At 33.6% G+C, this 16492-nt stretch overlaps 3 protein-coding genes across 5 annotated transcripts; 2 read left to right on the top strand and 1 right to left on the bottom strand.

Moving 5' to 3' along the window:
• Positions 1-2228: 2228 nt before the first annotated feature.
• On the top strand, positions 2229-6966 carry LOC102631118 (sulfite reductase [ferredoxin], chloroplastic). The gene is made up of 9 exons (XM_006470566.4): positions 2229-2525; positions 3023-3811; positions 3896-4192; positions 4368-4565; positions 5377-5511; positions 5631-5747; positions 5839-6000; positions 6161-6359; positions 6626-6966. The coding sequence occupies exons 1-9, from the start codon at positions 2355-2357 to the stop codon at positions 6631-6633; spliced, it is 2076 nt and encodes a 691-aa protein (XP_006470629.1). The 5' UTR covers positions 2229-2354; the 3' UTR covers positions 6634-6966.
• A 339-nt stretch (positions 6967-7305) lies between these two features.
• On the bottom strand, positions 7306-8023 carry LOC102606725 (photosystem II 5 kDa protein, chloroplastic). The gene has a single exon (XM_006470567.3). The coding sequence runs from the start codon at positions 7771-7773 to the stop codon at positions 7438-7440; it is 336 nt and encodes a 111-aa protein (XP_006470630.1). The 5' UTR covers positions 7774-8023; the 3' UTR covers positions 7306-7437.
• A 5734-nt stretch (positions 8024-13757) lies between these two features.
• Positions 13758-16401, top strand: LOC102607025 (hypothetical protein). 3 transcript variants are annotated; one of them, XM_052432755.1, is made up of 6 exons: positions 13758-13904; positions 14111-14559; positions 14786-15088; positions 15175-15357; positions 15582-15797; positions 15884-16401. In XM_052432755.1, the coding sequence occupies exons 2-6, from the start codon at positions 14143-14145 to the stop codon at positions 16310-16312; spliced, it is 1548 nt and encodes a 515-aa protein (XP_052288715.1). In that variant the 5' UTR covers positions 13758-13904; positions 14111-14142; the 3' UTR covers positions 16313-16401. The 3 variants fall into 3 exon arrangements, with proteins under 3 accessions (XP_052288715.1, XP_024950391.1, XP_052288710.1); XM_025094623.2 differs by having other exon boundaries at positions 13760-14005; XM_052432750.1 differs by having other exon boundaries at positions 13764-14559.
• Positions 16402-16492: the final 91 nt, after the last annotated feature.

Here is a 16492-nt window from a genome sequence, read left to right on the forward strand (position 1 = left end):
CTATTATCGATATATTTTAGACTGTATTATAAATATTTGTATTTGGAGTCTAGTGAATCTGGATTATAATATATTCACAAGTTGTAACCATAAGAATTAAAAAAAAAAAAAACGAATTGTAATATCGTAATCGATGACATAAGTCGAGAGCCCAAACCCAAACTCATTAGCCTCGTAAACTTTGAACCTTTCATGAATGGCAAATGCTAAGTTACATGCATGTACCTTACAACCCTCTCACATGAATAGTAAATGAACACTATTTATGTGAGAGGGTTGTAAGGTACATGCATGTAACTTAGAGGGATCCTGAATGAATGGGAATGGCCAAATCATGTGGACCACTTGCGGTTCAAAAGAAACAAAAGCAAATTAGTACTTGTTTTTGTTTCTAATTTGCTTTTGTTTAGGGCAAACTCAACGTAACTTACAATCACCCCCACACATTATTCACGTGTGTGGTTGTAAGTTACATTATACGTAACTTAAGGGATCATTTATTTAGTCATTAACTACATGCATTTGCTAATTGTTAGGTCGGGGGCACGCAATTTTTATATTTATATTTATTTATACAATTGTTTTTTAATATTTATCAATATACTTCATACTAACGAGAACTGCCACAAATCTTAAATTTTATAATATATAAGAAGTAATATAAATTAATTGATACATGCATAAAATAATATAATTAAATTTAATATAATTACCACTTATATGATAATCTTTTAAAATAAATGTACACTTATTATACGACTAACTTAAGTGGCATTTGTTTTTTTTTTTTTGTCTGAAATCTGAATAGATCTAAATTAGTTTGAATTCTAAATAGATCTGAATATGAATAATATGTTTTTTTTTTCGTCTGAATATCAGAAAATAAGTATTAAGTTATTTTTTTTCAACTTAAAAAACTAAAAATATGTACTTTTACATTTGTATCCTTATTAAATTTGAATGTCAAATAAATAATATTTTAAATATCACAATATTTTAATATTTATAAATAAAACTAATGATGTGATTATTATGTTGGGTAAATGTTGATGGGTGAGTTTTGGGATAAACACGAAAAATAAATTATAAAACAGAGAAATTTTTGACATTAGCAAATAATTGACTTAATTTAGGTTTCTCCATTAAGTAAAAAACTAAAAAATTTAGTTTATTTTATTAAGTTAAAATTATCTAAAAAATCTCATTAAGTTATAAAAATAAATACTTCTAATTAACTTAATTAATTAAATTAAGTCACTTTAAATTATTAAGTTAAAAAACAAACACAATCTTAGTGTGTATTGTCTTCCTCCGTGACCTTTTACAGACCTTCACACATGCGATCTGTACTTATGTCCTACTTTGACTGCTTGTAGGTCTGCGGAGCCTGAAGGCCAAAGTGACCAGAAACGTAATTGCGTCCAGGTTCAATGTACCATAGAATCCAAATTTGGTTTCACCTTCGCTTGTTTGTCTTCCGTCCCACCACGCGCAATACATCACGCGCTACCAGATTCCCATGTTTCTACTGTGGCGGCTCAATATTCATTCAATCTTCACTTCATATCCCCATATCTAGACCCATCAATTCAATTTTCATTAGATTTATCAATTTAATAGATTAAAAATTCAATTATAAAAGGATGACGAAATTTAATTAGATCAATATCTAAAAAATTCATCCAAAAATGATGTTGTCCATTTCTATATATTTTAGCCAACAAATGTCAATATCACTAATGGTGAAAATTATTATAATTTATTATACCCTTTTTTAAACTTGTTTTGTTACATTTTAAAAACCAAATCAATGTAAATTAAATTGTTTATAAAAAAAGAAATTGAATTTTATTTAAAATTAGTGACTATCAAGTAGCTACAATTTTCTAATATTGAATTTGAAACTTCATCATTCCTTTTTTGATATAAATACTTTTTCGTTTATCGTAATTCTAGTGTCACATTAATTTACTCTACTATTGTTCTTACTCTTTTATCTTTATTTTATCTTTATGATGATCTGGAATGAGTTATTGGAAAAGGGTGCCACGGTAATTGCAACCTAGCTAGGGAAAACGACAAAAGAACGTGGTTGAAACGCGCTATACTTGCAAATAAGGTAGAAGTCAGACCGTGTAAGGCACGTGACAGCGCACAATAGCAATAAACCACTAGCAAGATAAATCACAAAATATATATAAAAGGCGCACTTCGCTTTCCGTTTCCGGTGCTCTGTAATCTGTATCCACCCGATTGAAAATTTTGAAATATCTTCATCTTCATCTTCATTGTCATCAAAACCTTTTCAAAGCAGCTCTCATTTGAAAACAAAAGCTGTTGCGTTTGCGAGGGCTATGACGACGTCGTTTGGAGCCGCCAACACCGTGATTCCGAACAATCCGAACATTCGGATTCGGAGCTTTAACGGGTTGAAGCCTTCGCATTCGCTCTCTATCAGGACAAATCTGCGCGCTTTTCCCGTTCCGTACGCCTCACGGAGTTCGGTCGTCAGAGCTGTGTCCACGGTCTGATTTTTCGTATATTTTCTGAATTTTAATTTTTAGAATATTCTCTCTTTCTCTCCTTTTTTTTAAACCCTCCGCATGTTACTATTTAATTTTCTTTTATTATGCGTATTGCGAGAAGTATGTTAGTTAAACGTATGGCACGGCGTCGTTTTTTTTTTTTTTTTTTGAGAGGTGTTGGACACTTTTTTGGCTTTACTAAATGAAGAATTTCTTTGTTGATTTAATTTGAACAGATTTGAAACAACTTTTGGAAAAAGTAAAACAGAAAATGAAAATGTAAAGTTGAATATTTGATTGTCGAGATCGGAAAACGTGATTGATTACTAAATTTAAAAAGAAAATGTTTTTTTGAGTCAAAAGATAATAGGGCTCTCCCTTGAACATTCTAATCGAAATATTAGGGTGAATTTTGTGTTAATCAAATTCGTATTCTGTTGTTAATGTGTTAATATAATAAAAATGGTGGAATAAAGTAAGGTGCTTGTTTTGTGCAGCCAGTAAAGCCGGAGACTGAGACCAAGACTGAGACTAAGCGAAGTAAAGTGGAAATAATCAAAGAGCAAAGTAATTTCATAAGGTACCCTCTTAATGAGGAGTTGTTGACAGATGCCCCGAATGTAAATGAGTCTGCTACGCAGTTAATAAAGTTTCATGGGAGCTACCAACAGTATAATAGAGATGAGCGTGGTGCAAAATCGTACTCATTCATGCTTCGAACTAAGAATCCTTGCGGAAAAGTCTCGAACCAACTGTACTTGACCATGGATGATCTTGCGGATCAGTTTGGTATCGGAACCCTTCGTCTGACTACCAGACAAACTTTTCAGCTCCATGGTGTCTTGAAGAAGGACCTGAAGACAGTAATGAGAAGCATTATTAGAAGTATGGGTTCAACTCTTGGTGCATGCGGTGATCTCAATAGGAATGTTCTTGCTCCTCCTGCTCCTCTGGTGAGGAAAGATTACTTATTTGCACAGAAAACAGCAGAGAACATTGCTGCTCTGCTCACGCCTCAGTCGGGTTTCTACTATGATATGTGGGTGGATGGGGAGCAAATTATGACAGCAGAACCACCTGAAGTGGTAAAGGCACGTAATGATAATTCTCATGGAACAAATTTCCCTGATTCTCCTGAGCCCATCTATGGGACTCAGTTCTTGCCAAGGAAGTTCAAAGTTGCAGTAACGGTGCCAACAGATAACTCGGTGGATATTCTTACTAATGATATTGGTGTTGTTGTTGTTTCTGATGAAAATGGGGAACCTCAGGGATTCAACTTATATGTAAGTAGATTTGTGCTCAATCAACTGTTATTTTTACATTTTGTACTATGGTTGTCTGTTTTTTTAATGATTTCTCTCATGCAGGTTGGTGGTGGTATGGGAAGAACGCATCGGTTGGAAACCACATTTCCCCGTCTTGGAGAACAGTTGGGCTATGTGCCAAAAGAGGACATTCTATATGCTGTGAAAGCTATTGTTGTTACCCAAAGAGAAAATGGGAGGAGAGATGATCGCAAGTATAGTAGAATGAAATATTTGATCAGCTCCTGGGGAATTGAGAAGTTTAGAAGTGTTGTTGAGCAATATTATGGAAAGAAATTTGAGCCTTTCCGTCAATTGCCAGAGTGGGAATTTAAAAGTCATTTGGGATGGCATGAGCAGGTTTGTTCTAGTGGCTTCATATATTCTGTTAATTTATGATACCCTTACATTCTGACAATATTTGGCTATCATGCTTAAGACAGTAACATTGAAAGTCCATCTCTTTTAGTTTTTATGGATAAATATTGTCTTTCTCTTTTCCATCCGCTTCTCACCATTGATAAATTGCCCGCAGGGGGATGGTGGTTTATTTTGTGGACTTCATGTTGATAATGGTCGTATTGCGGGTAAAATGAAGAAGACATTGAGGGAGATAATAGAGAAGTATAACTTAAATGTGCGGATCACTCCTAACCAGAATATTATCTTGTGTGACATTCGTAAAGCATGGAAGCGTCCCATCACTACAGCTCTCGCACAGGCTGGACTGCTGGTAATTTTTATTTGTTTATATATTTCATGCAGTGGAACCTTCATGACATTCTGAATGTGCGATATACAATATAAACTTTCAGTTTCAGCAGTTGGACTTTTGCTTAATGTTTGGGGATATACAATTCACATTTGGGGTTGATGAAGAATATCAAGATAGCGTATAATTAAATTTCTTACTGTAGGATATACTTGGATCAATATTAGCTGGCATAAGTGCTGCACATGAATGGGAATTGGCAAATATGAAGTAGCTGATTGTTATTTAGTTGTGAATGTGAGGAGAACTTACATTTCATAAGACTACTTGGAGATCTATACTTACTATGATTGTTTTTACCATAGACTCCTGGTAACCCAAAACTTGTGGACTAAGAAAATACATTTATTTCAACTCGATTTAAATCAAATATGAAAAATATTGAGGGCTTCGGATGAGTAAAGCACGTTTCCTTTCTTTAAAGGATGAACACATAAATATTCAATTACTCACGTATTCAAAAATGGATGCTATCCTAGATTTTAAATAGTGAGTTTTCTAGTAGATTTATTCATATAATTCTTTTAACATGCACTTTTTCACAAATTTAATTCAGATTCGATCTATAACCATAATAGATTGTAAGCCTGTTTTGTTTATGCTGTATCCATATGTTATTGTTCAGGAATAACCATATTGTTTGTCATTGTGAATTGGTTTTTCTTCAGCTGTTTCTTTGTTTTTTGTTTGATTGATTTTTTCTGTTTTTGGTTCATTGACTGTCCTGTTTATGATTAAACATGGCCCTACCTTAATTTGGTTGTTTTTGCAGCTTCCCAGATATGTAGACCCGCTGAACATAACTGCAATGGCATGCCCTTCTTTACCACTCTGCCCTCTTGCTATAACTGAAGCTGAACGTGGAATACCTGACATCCTTAAGCGGATTCGAGCTGTATTCGAGAAGGTACTAAATATACATGTCCAGAAGAATTATCCTAGTACATGATAAAGATGGTGAATCAACTCGATTGTGAAGATTGGAGTTGGAAAAGGAACTAACATTCATTACGTTTGTGATATCAGGTTGGTCTCAAGTACAATGAATCTGTAGTGATAAGGGTGACAGGCTGCCCTAATGGTTGTGCTAGGCCATATATGGCTGAACTCGGTCTGGTTGGTGATGGTCCGAACAGTTATCAGGTATTTCAACTGATCTGATCTTTCTTTCCTCTTTCTTTATCAAAATGCAATTTATAAAACAAACATGCCTTTGTTGTGGTGTTAAAAACAGATATGGCTTGGAGGAACTCACAATCAAACCACACTGGCAAGAACCTTTATGAATAAGGTTAAAGTTCAAGAATTAGAAAAAGTTTTTGAACCCTTATTCTATTACTGGAAACAGAAACGACAAACCAAAGACGAATCATTTGGCGACTTCACAAACCGCATGGTGAGCACTAAATTGACCGACATTTTGAAATTTTCTCATTTTAGTGGCATTAGTGAAAACAGCTTGTCATGTCTCATATATTTTTTTATCACATTGAAAACATTTTATCCATCAGTAGACTAGCGCAGTGTTCATGTGGATTGCAATTGATTGTTTTCAGGGATTTGAGAAACTTCAAGAGCTGGTTGAAAAATGGGAAGGTCCTGCAAAAGCAACGGCAAGGTACAACCTGAAACTTTTTGCCGATAAGGAGACATATGAAGCCGTGGATGAACTTGCCAAGCTGCAGAACAAGAATGCTCATCAGTTGGCTATAGAAGTTATCCGCAATTTTGTCGCCTCCCAGCAGAATGGAAAAGGTGAATGAGTTAGCCATGGAAGTAATCTCTCATCTCCCCACCCCACCCCTCCATGCCAGTTATCACTCGGTAACAGCTGGAGTTCTGTTAATAGTTTTGTATCTATAAGCTATGCGAGCAGTGTTTTGGCGTTAGAAAAAGTGCAAATCTGCACCTGGACCCTTTGTATCCTTGAGATATATATATATATTTTTAAATGTATCCTTGAGTTGTTAAAATTAAAACATTTTGATTTATGATTTGCTGAAATAAAACATCTTTTTCAGGTTTTTGATCATCGATTTGCTTTCAGTTTCCGGTCCTTCCAATTATGTGATCAAGTAATACTACTTAATTAACTGTTGGTTTGCAAAAGCTTCTTGGGAGGGATTCCTTTCGCAGGCTTGTCGTGCATATCTCAACAGGCAGCTTCACTCATCAAAGCTCCACCCATTGCTGCCTAGCGGTGCCTGATCGATATGTGCAAATTTTCCGGTTTCTATAGCGGGGGAAAAGAAAAGAAAAAGTACTGGTCTTGAGTTTGTTACCATTGAAAGAGAACACTGATTCATTTTCATCGGCTGCTTTGTTAAGCAAAATTATTGATTTAAAGAAAGTTTATTCAATATCTCGTACTCTTGTTCCTCTTCTGTTTAGTTTAAACTTGTGTTGATGCTGACCAATTGGTAAGGGAAATATGAAACTAATGGATTTTGCCTGAAATCAAAGTTAAAGTAATCAAACAAATCTGTCTCAGACGAGAGGGGAGAGAATGAATCTTCAATAAGTGAGTAAAATTCATTTTCAAGTAGATTGGTTAATGCTGAATCTTGCTCGCGTTAACGTCGAGAAAGCTCGATTGATCTCTGTACGAGAGATTTGATGCTACATAACCAAAGAATCAGCGGGGAATTGGGATTATACTATATAATGAAATTAATAGAAAACCAAAAATTGGAGGGAAGGGTAACAAAGACAAGATAAAATAAACAGGATTCTCCAATTACAAGATACAGATGCTCACAGCTTTTAACATTGATCTCATATCAATTAATTGGACACTAATTAACATCAACAGCATGAAAATTAAAAAACATTCTCACTTGCGACAGATTCTAGCAGTAGGCATTGTGACACAAACAGGAGCATACTTCTTCTTAGCATCTGGGGTCCCTCGTTTGGGCTCCTCAGATTCAGCCATTGCAACTTTTGCAATGGAGCAAGCTGCTGCAGCTGCTGCTGCAAACACAAGCTCCCTTCTTCCGTTGCTGCTGCTCTCATCCTTGTTCTTGAATTCCATGCTCACATTTTCAGCTTTTGATGATGCAGCCTTGGCCACAACGATGAGGCCTCCTCTCTTCGCTCTTGTTGCTGCTGGGTTTTTGGCCATGCTTGTGGGCAGTAATGAGGCTGCTGCCATGGTCATCGAAGCCATGTTTGCTGCTGACTTTGTTGCAAGTGATTTCTCTGTTGACACAAAATGGGTGAATTGAGTTAACTTTATTTGTTAGTATGTATGAAAAGTGCGTTGCATAGGATGAGGGTTCTTGTTACATACAAGTCCATCATCCAAATCCTTATCCTAAGAAATGTTCGGACAAATGGGTTTTTGCCACGTGTTTCTTTCTCTTAGCTAGAATTTGTGGTTGTGGAGTTGAGAGCTATCAAATCCAAAATCATCTGCTTTCTGCAAGTGCCTCAAGAAAACTTTTGCTCGAATGGTTGCCAAATTTTGTGAATTCACCTTTTCGATAACTCGAGTGGCTTCATCTTAAATTCATAGACGCATAAACTTTTTTTTTAATTGATTAAGTATCATGTTATTGTATTATACAGAAATATTTATAATTATTATGATAACAGATCATTAATAGATTATTACACCGATATTTATAATCAGATATATATTTAAAATTTATTTTATTATATTTTTATTTTATAAAGTACATGCCCAGCTAAATACCCCTCATATGAGAGAGATGTGTCTACTCCACTCGTATTTTGTAAGGAAAAAAAATGTTATAAGTAATATCCACACAATTATATTTAATTGAGAGAGTTTGAGTCTTTAGGAATTCGAACTATTGCCCTTATAGTCAAGCTTGACTTTAAGGACAATAGTTTACCACTGAACTACAAACTACTTAAATACTTTTAAAAAAAACTCTTGGTTCCGTGGCGGGTACATTTTTAATTTATTTTTTAGATCAACATGTAATTTACAATCACTCACATAAACAGTGTATGATGTGAGATTCACATCATGTGAGTGGTTGTAATTTACATTACATGTAACTTAAGGTTTGCCTCTATATATATATATATATACTTTTTTTTCTTTTGGTTCAATAGGAGACGTGGAATTTGAACTCTATTTACATAAGCAGTGAAAAAAAGTTAATATAATTTTTATTCTATCTCCTAATTAAATTATTTTAATTATAGCAAAAATTTTTAAGTTCGACATTTAATTGTGATCTTAAATCAACATCTGCTTTCTTACAACATATTAAACACAACTTATTTTGGAAAAAGAAAAATTATTTATAAAGTTTCTACAATGAATTTATATACTACATAAATTTTAACACACAAAATGATGTAACACAAAAACGTCTTACTTAATTAAAAAATCGAATTTACACGTTAAAACAAATATTTATTTTATTCTTCGGAATATTGATTCATTAGATATTGAATTTTATGATTCTGAGGTGCAATCTTTACTTTAAAACCCCTTTTTTTGGTTGGGGGGGGGGGGGGAGAAAAAAAAACAAAAAGGGAGAAAGAATATTTTCAATAATAAAAATTTGGCATTTTGGCGGAGTTAAACGGTGACGTTTCCGTATCGCCCCCTCCCCCACCAAAAAAATAAAAAGACAACAGAATCGGGTTTGGTTTAGTTCAGAGTTACAGAGTTCGGAGACTCATGGGCAGTCATCAGTCAGAAGTCAGAACTATTGTCTGGGTTACCCACTTACAGTCGGGTAATAAATTCAAATAATCGTGCGATGACAACAGCAATACGATAAAATCGGCGGGGAACACGCCGAGTACGAGAATTGTCCTATACGTTTGTACTGCTGCCTTCCGGTCTCAGTATCAAATCAATTATCAAAATCCAAGCGACCGAAAAAAAAAAAAGAAATGTTAACAAATAATTTATTGCTATTTGCGTAAATTATCTTTTAATACCCAATCAATTTCATCCACTTGACATTCTGACATATGATAATAAGGGCAATATGCCCATATTTGTATCAAGAACAAATTCCTTAACGGCTAACTAGTTTTACATACCGAGTCATTCATGACATTACTATACCTTCTCTATTCATTGTGAGATGGTTATTTGTCAGTGGGGAACTAGCTTATGATATATTTGGGAGCCCCTCGGCCAAACGAGTATTTTACAGAAAGCCGGCAAGAAATTCTATCAGTAACCAACCGTTTTGATTCTTTGAAACAATTCAATAAATTTAGTAGTTTTTTAGAATGACCCAATGACCATATGTATATTGAATCTATCCAACTTTTGACGTATAATGGTTGGCTATTCACGAACTAGCTATACCTACAGTTAATATCAACAATGCGGTATAATCTAACAATAAACCTAATCAATTAGAGAGTTACGACACTACAAACTGAAACCAACAAAATATTAAATTGAATCGTACCAGTTTCTAATGGGGATTGTTAATTGTATTAAATTGTGAGAGAATTCTATCCGTTTGTATAAAGAGAAGATATCTGATGTTTTCGTTTTAAATTATAAATTTATTTACTTTATAAATCCTTATTCACAAAATCAAATGTGGAAGTGGAAATAAGAGAAAATTTTGAATTCTAGAGACTTAAAATAGATTCTTCATGTCCATTGGGTCTTAATTATAGTTACTTAAAACTTTTGTACTTGCATTGGTTGGTCAAATTCTTCTATTATTGTTTTATAAAATTTAGATTCTGAACGCATTGAATATTGATTTGCAGGACAAGACAAGAACGTAAGCTCCATCATACAAGACAAATGTGTCCTTTACCTAAAATTATTTTTTAATTAACATTTTTTTATGAAACATTTCTTTTGTTGACTTGGGTAAGTTATTAATCAAACTTGTACACAGAATATTAATATTGTTAAAATAATTATTACAATTTGAGGTGGATTGTACTAGTAAAATTCTTTTGAAGGTTACCTCCCCCCACTAGTTTATAAAACAAGTTATTTGGAATATAATATTGTATCTCTAACGGTAAAATTGGATGACTATGGTATTGGTAATTGTTGTTACTCAATTCAATGTAGTGTAATAAACTTGAAAATTTTCAAATCAATTCGAACTTAACATTACTTTGTAACAATATTAATTGTTGATCAGATATAATTAACTGGATTCAAGAAAGGTAACCTAATGGCACCATATATTTTTTTTTTGGTTTTGACCACGAGGTATCATGGGGAGGGCCCCAATTGTGGGAGGTATCTTTAAGCCCGTACCACAATCCAGACTAGAAGTCCCCGCTCGAACCGAGAGGCCCAGGTTCTCCTAACAAAGGCGACTTGCCTGCGACTCGAACTGGGGAGTAAACCCGGTCAAGCCACTTAAGGGGACTCCATTGCCAGTGGAGACAACACTTTGTTGGTAATGGCACCATATATCATTGGTATTGATAAGTGTACGAGTAATGCAGTCTGCAATAAACACATTTTTATAAACTTACAATTTGGAAATGAAAATAAAAAGAGAATGGAAATTAAACATTAATTAGGTGATAACTCACTTTTATTTCAGCTAATATATGTAGAAATTGAATCCTCCAATGCGTTTTGTGAGGGAAAGATCTTCTTCTAAATATCTGAATGCGAATTTAACCTATTCTAAATTCAAACATAGAATTTTATAAATTTTTATATGTAACTATCAATAAATTTCTAGATAATCTCTAAGGTAGATTGCCAATTTCTCCTTACTGAAATCAATATATATTACTTATCCTCTTACTGTTTTCATAATATCTAAAAACTCTCCTGACAACAAAATATTTAAATAAAAGGGTCATTTGTTTGACAATTTATCTTGGTAATATAAAATATATACTTATTATAAGAAAAATATTTTAAAAATAAAAAAAAAGTATGAGAAAAATATCTTATTATTAATTTTTTTCCACATCGTAATATATATTTCTTATTTGAGTGTTGAAAATTTTATTTTAATTTCTATTTATATGATTTATTTAATTTATAAATAAATATGAATAAAAGTATATTTAAATATAAATATAATATTATTAAATTATGTTGTTAAAAGAGTTATTGCTTACTAAGAAAATAAGAGTAAAGGTAAGTTGACAATCTCCAAAAATAAATACATGGTACGCATAAGACTATTTATTGGTACTGGTGTGATAATAATAATACCTAACCAATGGTAATGTACTAATGCGAAATAATTGATTTTAATTTTTTAAGACCAAGCCCATTCTAATCTAAGCAAGATGTGGTCCTTTTTTGAAGTTTTAATATTGAGTGATTCAAAAAATGGTTGCATGTTCTCTGACTATTTTGGTATGGCATGCAAATGCAATGCCATGCAGGCAGCAAAGCCATAAATACTTGCAGCAAAAGCTTTTTAGGGTTTTGCAAACTTGTCTTCATTGAAAATGGTAAACACCAGAAGCCTTTCGTTGAGATCGATGCAGAAGAATCACTTTGTTCATATAATAGACAACCAGTTAACTCCTCAAAGAAAGCTGAAGAGGAATGAGCCTCGTCAGTCACTCATTTTCTTTTCTTTTTTCCTCAACATGATATTAAATTATTAATGTAAAAATTTAAATCAATTTGCTTGTTAATCAAGTAGTCAATTATTCAGCAATTGGTAAATGAATAATGAATGAATTGCGTAGCCTGCATGAGTACCTTTAACGGCACGGAGTAGTAGCTTTTAATTTTGTGTTAATTAATCATTCAATCTAATTTTATCATTTTCAAAAGGGATAATTTTGTCCTGCACCCAACTGTTTCAACATTTTTCACCACACACCCATATGTTTCGAAAATATTCACTCCACACCCAATTCCGTTAATTTGACCGTTTATTCTAACGGTCAAAGGGTAAATTTGAAAATTCATATCCTAAATATTATTTGATGATGATAAATTAAATTTATTTGATAATTTAATTGATGAAATTATTATTAATTACCTTTAAATAAATTTTTTTAATGTAAACATTAATTATTAAATTAATATTTTATCTCATGTTATTTTTCTCTAATTCAAGATAAGGGGTATTTTGGACATTTATTTAAATTTTAAATAGCTCCGTTAAACATAACGGTCAAATTAATAGAATTGGGTGTGGAGTGAGTATTTTCGAAACATATGGGTGTGTGGCGAAAAATGTTGAAACAGTTGGGGGCAGGACAAAATTAACCCTTTTCAAAATGAGACATTAAAGTTGACACTGGTGGAGTCAGTCATCTCACACAGTATACACACAGTATTAATGCCAATAATTTGCCTTGTTGTTTGCGATGACAGTGACTCACCTTTTAAACCACTATTAACATTAAAAAAAAAAAAAGACAATTAATTAGTCAATTTGATATTAAAGAAACTTAGAGAAACTGATAAAAAAAAATTTGCTTCATAGTTTGGATTGATCTTTTTGAATTGAAAGTTTTCTTTTGGTGCTAGTAATCTAGACCGGAGCAGGATTCAAACGCTATGTTTGTTGTGGAAAATTTTTTGCTGTAAAGGAAAAATATTAAGGTGAAAAGTAAAAATTGAGATAATCTCAACGAGACCGTCCAATAAAATCATGACATGTAAAGATAAACAAACAAACGAACTGAACTTGATTTAATAAATTATGTTTAATAATTAACTTTCATTAATTTACTTTAAAATTGTTTGAATCAATTAGTTTCAGTTTCGTTCGGGTTTTCTCGAATATAAATCAGAATTAAAAGAAAATAAAAGAATTCGTTGAACCAAACTGAACCGGTTCGGTTTTTATTAGATAGATATATACATTAATGGTTAACATATGCACAACATTTATCTCTCTCAAAAATTGGTCAATTTTAAAATAAATATACGTGGGGTAACTTTCTATTAGAAGAACGTGCAAATGACATTGTAAAGACCAATGTCTAGTAATATTATACTGGAAAATCAGGATGAGGAAAAAAAAAAGGGGAAAAAATTAAAGGCCATAGTTGCTGAAGTTTGAATTATTAGCTCCAAACATGGCAATTCTTGTGATGTTCATAATGATATATGAATTTGATTCTTTCATCTTCCCTAATTTGGCATCTTTCCTCTTACGCTCTCTAGTAAATAATAAAGCCAGAGGGGGGGAAAAAAATCATGCAGCTTGTACAACTCACCATTAATAATAATAATATTTAAAATAAATAAATAAATTATTCTCAGTTTCCCAAAAAAAAAAAAAAAAATTCAATTACACACAGACAGTCGATGAGAAACAACGCCACAACTGTTCACAAACACACAGCTTTGATTTGAAATCTCTGTTCCTTCCTCTTAACGAGGTTGCACGCCTCTCTTTACTCATATATATATATATACACACACTGTTGCCCCATTGGTTCATTTTTGAAACTGCAATAAGCCAAACCCTTTCTTAGTTATGGTGTGTTTTGTTTAAACTTTTAAGAATCTAAACTATCACTTTCTTTGTATGACTTTCTTTGTAACTAAATAAAACCAGAACCCTAACCTTAACCTAAATTTGTAGGTTGTGTTTGTTTAGTGCATTTGTATTGGATCATGGAGAAAGTGCCAGTGACAAAAAGGAGGCCGAAATGGCAGTACCAACATGCACAACCAACCCCAAGGATCCTTCAGTTACCAAGCAGCAGCTGTAGCAGCAGGCCAAGAAAGAATTATCACAAGAGTAATATCAATAATGGGAAAGTGATGATGATGATGATGATGAGAAAAGTGAATAAGCTTGGGGTGTTGTTTGATGAAGAGAGGGAGTTTAGGAGAGGGAGAGTTGATGATCGTGTGGATGGCGTTGATGCCGAGGAAGTGGAGGAAGAGAAATGGAGGTTTCAAGCTGAGATGTTGAGAGCTGAGTGTAATCTTTTGAGGATTGAAAGAGAAGTTGCTGTTAAGAAAATGGAGAGGAGAAGAGTTCAAGTTGAAAGGCTTCTGAGATCTGCTGTTCAGTCTCTTCTTTCTGTTAGTCCCTGTCTCTCTATCTCTATCTTTGCATGTCTTGAATGGTTTTATTTTTGGGTCTGTTTGTTTGCTGGGAAAATGCTGTTTTCATGTTTATTTGTTCCAGTTTAACAAGAGATCTTGAGTTCGAACTTTGCTCACATACAAAAATTAATGTAATTTTTATTCCATTTGCTTATTGGATTATTTTAATTAAATTTGAAGTGTTGATTAATTTGTTTTGTAGGGAAGAAATAAGATTTGTGATGGGGAGAATGTGATCATGGTATTGGAAGAAGAGATTAAAAATTTGACAGAGAAGCTAGAGAAGTTGCAAAGAAGATCAGGAGTTAAGTATCTGGAAGTTAAAAGTAGTAGTAATTTTGATAGACAAGCATGTCTTCTTCAAAGAAGGCTAGTTAAAGTTGGGGCAACATCAGACGAGACTTGTGTTAAGGAAATTAGAGAGATGGCAGAAGCAAGCTTGTCGGTTAATAAAACAAATTGTAGAGTTGATGATCCGAGCTTTGTTTCAAATGAAAATTGCCATGTAAGAACAAGTCTATTCTTCTTAATTTTGTTCCCCTTAATTGTTCAAGTAGTGCTTAATTTTGGTTTGGAAAAATTTTTGTGCAGATGGAGATCTTGAGAAGGAAAATGGAAGGACTGTCACAGGGGATTTTGTTAGAGAGAATAAATGAGGAATATGGACCAATGTTGCTCTCTACAGCTAACACTTCTGCCTCGAGCTCTGCCTCCACTTCCAAGAGAACTGAAGCTCCTGATGTATCTTCATCACCAAAACGACATCCTTATAAGGTAAAAGTCCTCGGTTAGTTTCTGTTGATTATGTTTATGCATCATTAATTCGATTTAGTAACTGCTGATGTTTGGAATTATCACAGTGAATTAAGTTGAATCAATGTTTGATTGTTTAGTATGTTATCTAGTAGTTCTTTAGTTGCACTGATGCTTTGACACGTTAATTTCATCTGGCATTCTCGAACTGAGGATGAATTTCTGACATCTAATGCTGGGAACAGGCTGCATATCATGAGGAAAAGCTATGTTCAGGAAAATGCAGGACTGTTATGAGGAGAATTGTTGAGCAAGTTCAAGTTGAAACAGAGCAATGGTCTCAAATGCAAGAGATGTTGGGGCAAGTGAGAGATGAGATGGAAGAATTGCAAGCTTCTTGTGATTTTTGGGAGGATCGCGCACTTGATTCAGATTATCAGATTCAATCTTTACTAACTGCAGTAAGTTTTTGGCTACCATTTCTTACATTTCTTCTATGTAGCACTTTCTACATTTCAGATAATATATCTGCAACTTCATTCATTAGGTACAAGAATGGAAACAGAAGGCTATCTCTTCCGAAACCAAGGCAAATGAGCTACAAGCACAAGTGACCTTGCTTCGAAAGGAGATTGAATGGTTGAAGCAGGAACAAGCCACTGAGGCATCAAGGACCAAAGCTTCCCCTTCTCCTGCTGCAGATGCTCAAAATGAGACCGAGAAACGAGTACTGGTATGTCGTTTGAAGGAAAATCATTGCGCAAATGACAGCAACACCAAGCAGAGAGAGGACTTACTCAATGGAAGAAGAAAAGCAAACATGTGTAGCAGCAGATTTGTGTCTCAAAAACGATCACCATTACGAGACATTGGTAACTTGTCATCACCATTAGTAAGGCAGAGCAGCAAAGCAGTTGTTTATCCATTGCATTCCAATGTGGATAAAAATTTTGGGAGGGAGAAAGTATGCAAATGAGTCTTCTTATTCTATCAATATGTTTGCTTATTGTAAAACTTCTTTGCTAAAGAGCTATAGCTTATTGAAGTTTTTCAGCCATTTGTTTCTGGGTCTGTTTTATCTTATGAGCAGAGAGTGCATGAGTTGATATGATATTATATGTTCAGGTATCACAATGATCAATTTTCATTAACATTG

This window comes from Citrus sinensis, chromosome 2, assembly GCF_022201045.2.
Source record: "Citrus sinensis cultivar Valencia sweet orange chromosome 2, DVS_A1.0, whole genome shotgun sequence".
NCBI lineage: Eukaryota > Viridiplantae > Streptophyta > Magnoliopsida > Sapindales > Rutaceae > Citrus > Citrus sinensis.